This window comes from Erinaceus europaeus, chromosome 10, assembly GCF_950295315.1.
Source record: "Erinaceus europaeus chromosome 10, mEriEur2.1, whole genome shotgun sequence".
Taxonomy (NCBI): Eukaryota; Metazoa; Chordata; class Mammalia; order Eulipotyphla; family Erinaceidae; genus Erinaceus; species Erinaceus europaeus.
Genome location: NC_080171.1, coordinates 56,013,058 through 56,018,973, shown reverse-complemented (window position 1 = coordinate 56,018,973; position 5,916 = coordinate 56,013,058). Strand labels below are relative to the sequence as shown.

Below are 5,916 nucleotides of genomic sequence, written 5' to 3'. Positions count from 1 at the left end.
ACTGTACCCCTCTTATCCTATGGTCTTGTCAATAGTTTGCATTTTATAAATAAAAATTTTTAAAAATAAAGTGGGCTGGGTGTGGCATGGGTGGAGTATGGAGCTTGAATGTGAGATGCCCCAGATTTGATAACCAGTACTGTCTTATGTCAGAGTTAGGTGGTTTTCTGCTTTTTTTCTCTCTCTCATAAAAATAATTAGCATAATATACAAGTGAACAATATACAAGTGAAAATACATATCAAAATAGTAAAACAGATAGTTAAGTGCCTAAGCACATTTATAATGGACTGGTACCCAACTTGAACTGAATGTTTTTTACTTATAGTTGCCTAGTGTTAGCAATAAGTGCTGTGACAAATTTGATTCCAACTAAGCTGATGAAATGTATCTAGCCACAATAATTATTTCATGGAGAGCATAGGTCTAATTTCTTCGTATTCTTTCTTGCAAAGCGGAGCTCATGATGTCTGGCTTTGACAGCTTTCCCAACAGTAACTAGCTCTTAATCTTTGTTTTTCAGATACTCGGTCGAGGTCTTTATTGCTCTGGGAAGTCCCCAACTCCTGCTCCAAGCAAGTCCCTAGGATTTCACATTGCTGGTAAAGTCCAGCGAAGAATTATTATTTTCAGGCCAGTCCAGCTAGCCTTTTGTGTTGAACGGGCTGAAGACTCGCTGGACCAACTCCTAGATGGCAGAAGTGACAGGAACCTTCTGGCAAAAAAATGACTGATGGAATCCCGCTGCAAGTCAAAAACAAAAGATTATTTTACTCACACAGCAAGCAGGCAAATGCTATTTAAAGAGAATCAAATGATCTGTGCTTTAAACCACTACAAGGGAGACACTGGAGGCCAGAGTTAGAATCGAGCTATTAAACGGTGGAGGATAAAAATTGCAGAGTGCTTGAGAAAAAATGTGAAAGCCCCTTCACCACACCTCCTGTGATGCATTTCCTTTTCGTTCACCCTGAAGCCGCATTTCATTGTAAAAAAAAAAAAAAATGCAGAAATCAGGAAGTGTACGTCTTAAAGAGGAAGCATGCACTTTGCAGGGAGAGTTCAGATACAGGAAAAAGCTATGCCAAATAAGCCGCAGAGCAAGCCAGCCTCCATTCCAGCCTAGTCCGCCCCAAGCTGCCCCGCAGCCTCTTGGCATCGCCCCCGGCCCCGCCCTCCGCCACCGCAGCTAACTGCCCTCCCCCCACACGCCTGCCCACCAACACGGTCTGCCCACTGCGCAGCCGCAGTAGCTGCCGCGGCCGCTCCTAGCCCGAGGGATCCTGGGACCTGGCCTTTCCGGAAGGACCCAGCTTGGCGTCCGAGGTTGTGGGTCCGTGTTCCAGATCCACCCAGGCCCAGGCCCGAGTTCCAGGCCTTTGCTTCAGGATCGGCCTGCGACGGCGGCCACGCCCGGGGGGACGGCGGAGGGCGCTGCAGGCCGCTCGCTGAGGTGCCCGGCGTCGCCGCCCGGGGATCCGCGGAGCTGCAGTACGTGGCGGCGCCTCCTCCTTGGCCCCAAGCGGAACTGCTGGCGGAGCGGCGGCGCAGGCCGGGCGAGGTGAACCGGGTCACTTAACTGCCTGCAGGTGATGAGTCACCCGCGTCCTTAGTGGGATTTGAGATCCGCAGACCTCTGCGCTCCGGCTCCCGGCTTCCGGGCTGCCGTTTGTGCATGACTGGCTAGTGGGCTCGGAGCCGTGTGCGGGGGGCGCCGGGGCTGCTCGCCCCTCCAAAGAACTGAGCTCGCCAGCCCCGCGCGCATCCTGTCTGCTGCCCCCTTGCAAGCCTTGAGCTCCAGACCTTGCAAACCTAGAAGACATCTTTTGTGCCACCGGACGGCTTTCCCATGAAAGTGTCCCTGGGTAACGGCGAAATGGGCGTCTCCGCCCACTTGCAGCCTTGCAAAGCGGGAACCACACGCTTTTTTACCAGCAATACTCACAGTTCGGTGGTCTTGCAGGGCTTTGATCAGCTCAGACTGGAAGGACTGCTGTGTGACGTGACCCTGGTGCCCGGGGATGGAGATGAGATCTTCCCTGTGCACAGAGCTATGATGGCGTCTGCTAGCGATTACTTCAAGGCTATGTTCACCGGGGGGATGAAAGAACAAGACTTAATGTGCATTAAGCTTCACGGGGTGAACAAGGTTGGGCTAAAGAAAATAATTGACTTTATTTATACGGCGAAGCTTTCTCTTAATATGGATAATCTTCAGGACACGCTGGAAGCGGCCAGCTTCTTACAGATCTTACCCGTTTTGGACTTTTGCAAAGTGTTTCTGATTTCAGGGGTCTCTCTAGACAACTGTGTTGAGGTTGGACGGATTGCTAACACCTACAATCTTATAGAAGTGGATAAATATGTCAACAATTTCATCCTGAAGAATTTCCCTGCATTATTGAGTACAGGGGAGTTTCTAAAGCTCCCTTTCGAGCGACTTGCCTTTGTGCTTTCCAGCAATAGTCTTAAGCACTGTACTGAACTCGAGCTCTTCAAGGCTGCCTGTCGCTGGCTAAGACTGGAGGACCCTCGGATGGACTATGCTGCAAAACTAATGAAGAATATTCGATTTCCATTGATGACGCCACAGGACCTCATCAATTATGTGCAGACAGTAGATTTCATGAGAACAGACAACACCTGTGTGAATTTGCTTTTGGAAGCTAGCAACTACCAAATGATGCCGTATATGCAGCCAGTCATGCAGTCGGACAGAACAGCAATTCGATCTGACTCAACACACTTGGTTACATTAGGAGGAGTTTTGAGGCAACAGCTGGTTGTCAGCAAAGAATTGCGAATGTATGATGAAAGGGCACAAGAGTGGAGATCTTTAGCCCCGATGGATGCCCCTCGTTACCAGCATGGTATTGCTGTTATTGGAAACTTCCTTTATGTAGTTGGTGGTCAAAGTAACTATGACACTAAAGGAAAAACTGCCGTCGATACCGTCTTCAGATTTGACCCTCGCTATAATAAATGGATGCAAGTGGCATCACTAAACGAAAAGCGCACATTCTTCCACTTGAGTGCCCTCAAAGGACATTTGTATGCTGTTGGTGGGCGGAGTGCAGCTGGTGAACTGGCCACAGTAGAATGTTACAACCCAAGGATGAATGAGTGGAGCTATGTTGCAAAAATGAGTGAGCCTCATTATGGCCATGCTGGAACAGTTTATGGAGGCTTAATGTATATTTCAGGAGGAATCACTCATGACACTTTTCAAAATGAGCTCATGTGTTTTGACCCAGACACAGATAAATGGACGCAGAAGGCTCCAATGACTACGGTCAGGGGTCTGCACTGCATGTGCACAGTAGGAGACAAACTCTATGTCATTGGTGGCAATCATTTCCGAGGAACAAGTGATTATGATGATGTTCTAAGCTGTGAATACTACTCACCAACCCTGGACCAGTGGACACCAATTGCTGCTATGTTAAGAGGTCAAAGTGATGTTGGAGTTGCTGTCTTTGAAAATAAAATCTATGTTGTAGGTGGGTATTCTTGGAATAATCGTTGCATGGTAGAAATTGTCCAGAAATATGACCCGGACAAGGATGAATGGCATAAAGTTTTTGACCTTCCTGAGTCACTTGGTGGCATTCGAGCTTGTACTCTCACTGTTTTTCCACCTGAAGAAAACCCTGGGTCACCTTCTAGAGAATCGCCTCTTTCAGCACCTTCAGATCATTCTTAAAACTGAGGTGTAATGTAGTTGTAGTACATCATGGATGGTTTCGTGAGTTGTATCCTCTTAACAGTGACTGATAACAGTTATTAGATAAAAAGATAACTAGTGTTATTTGTATCATTTGGCCTAATGTGTTTGTTAAATGATAGACAAATGCATTCTGAAAATGTATATTACGTAGTCAGCCGTTTTAACAGGATGTAAAATAGATCTGTAGAACACATTTGTTCCCAGTCTTTTGTGGTGTGTCAGTCAAATTGTAGGTAATTGTGCTAAATGTCTAATTATGTTCATTATGCCTCAGAGTTGAAAGTTCATCTTTTGACTGCAGTTCATCAAAGGGTGGCTGCCTGCTTTAACCTAAAAGGAGTGAACAAAAGATGGCTAAGTATTACTAGCTACCTCCCTTCCCATCCCTTCCCACCCCCCAGTTTTTGACATAGCTACCAACTCAGAATATGTGAAGCATCATAGGCAAACAAGAGAAAGAGTTGCTATTAAAATGTTAGTTAAAAAACATATATACACATAAGTAGCCGTAAGTCAGGACTTAATCTCTTTGAAAAAGGAAAGAGAAGAGGATAAGATACCCATATAGATATGTATGCACTAAATCTATGCACTCGTGTATGATTTTCTTTCATTGGTTAGCACTTATAGTGAATTTTGTTTTTTAATTACTTTCTTCATCCTAGCAGCTATTTGTATTCAAGTGGGAATTCAGTAGCAGAGAATAAATGTCTATGTAGTTATACTGAATTGAGATAGATATGGGCTAAAGCATAGTAAATCAATAACCAGATTTGTCATTTGCTTAAATTGTTACTGCAGATAAAACATTACTTTTCCTGTATATATTATCTGAAATTTTATTTTTTGCAGGTTATTTAACAGAGTTCAGGAGGATTACATTTAACTTCTGCCTTTTTTTTTTTTTTCCCTGCCTTTTTGTTCAGTGAAACTTAGTGGGGAAAAAAAAGTTAAGTGTACTGAACAAACTGGGTGGGGTTTTAAGTTCTGTCTCCCATGATTCTTTGATTTGAGGCGGTTTTTCTGGTGCTGCTCTGCCTGTGTGCATCCTGAGCTTTGTGTGGTCTGCCTCAAGGCTGTGATCTGAACAAGCAGGAGATAAGTGCTTCTGCATCAAGTGAAAAATGTTTTTTTGACTCTACCTAAAGCTGAGGACCAATTTAAGATTTCCCAAAAAGCAGTTCCAGAAATCCTACACCACTGCCTAGAGAATAGTAATGTAAGGTCATCAGGATCAGCCTCTTTAACACCAACTATGAAGATGCCAACTTCTTGAGAAGCACATGGGAAGATCTTGATGAGGCCTTGTCAGCAAAGGAAATCATAGGAGTGCTCTATAGTGAGTGATTATAAAGAGGTACTTTCCTGGAATAATTGTCTACCTAGAGGAAACAATTTAAATATATATATATATATATATATATATATATGGTTATACTGGAAAGATAGTTATAGTGTAAATGAGAAACAACCTCTTTAATGATAATCCCATAATAAAACTCAGGAACCAAGTGAAAAGGAATTGGCGTCCAGGAATCTGAATCTTACTGCCCATACAAGTGTTAATTCATTTTAATGCTTTTCATAATTTCTATATTGGCAGGTATTTTCATACTTTCTATGTTTTTTTTATGACTTGGTTTTTTTATTACTAAAAATAACACATTTGGATACATTTAGACAATAGAAAAAGAAATTACTGTTAACTTTGTGTATCAAATAAGCATCCTAGTAACCTATCCTTGATTATTAATAAGGTTTAATAATTGTAGTTTTGAATAGCTGTCTCCTTTTTGATCAAATGTGCATGTCCTTTGACCTTATAATAACTAATGGAGTTGTTTTGTTTTCATATCAAACTGTAGGATCTCTTTATATAATAAATAAATTTAAGTGATGTTTGCATTGATTTTTTTTCCCCGTCTTACAGTTATACAAATGCAGGGTCAGTCAAATAATATTTGAAATTAAATTTGTCTCTTGCATTTTGACCTTCTGGGGGACAATTTTGCTATGGTCTCTATATTTTTTACACAGTATTATTGATAGTACTTTTTTGGTGCAAATTCTGATGTGCTAAGGAGGTATTGCCCTGTTTGTCTTTTATTCTCTTCAAGCTTTTCTTGCTGAAAAAGGATTGTTTTTTATTTTATTTTATTTTTTATTTTTATTATCTTTATTTATTTATT

General features: G+C 42.5%; 1 protein-coding gene across 1 annotated transcript; it reads left to right on the top strand.

Annotated features, from left to right (window-relative positions):
• The first annotated feature begins 1,260 nt into the window (after window positions 1-1,260).
• On the top strand, window positions 1,261-5,624 carry KLHL9 (kelch like family member 9). Its single transcript, XM_007535605.3, has one exon. It carries the CDS (start codon window positions 1,850-1,852, stop codon window positions 3,701-3,703), a length of 1,854 nt encoding a protein of 617 aa, XP_007535667.1. The 5' UTR covers window positions 1,261-1,849; the 3' UTR covers window positions 3,704-5,624.
• The last annotated feature ends 292 nt before the right edge of the window (window positions 5,625-5,916 follow it).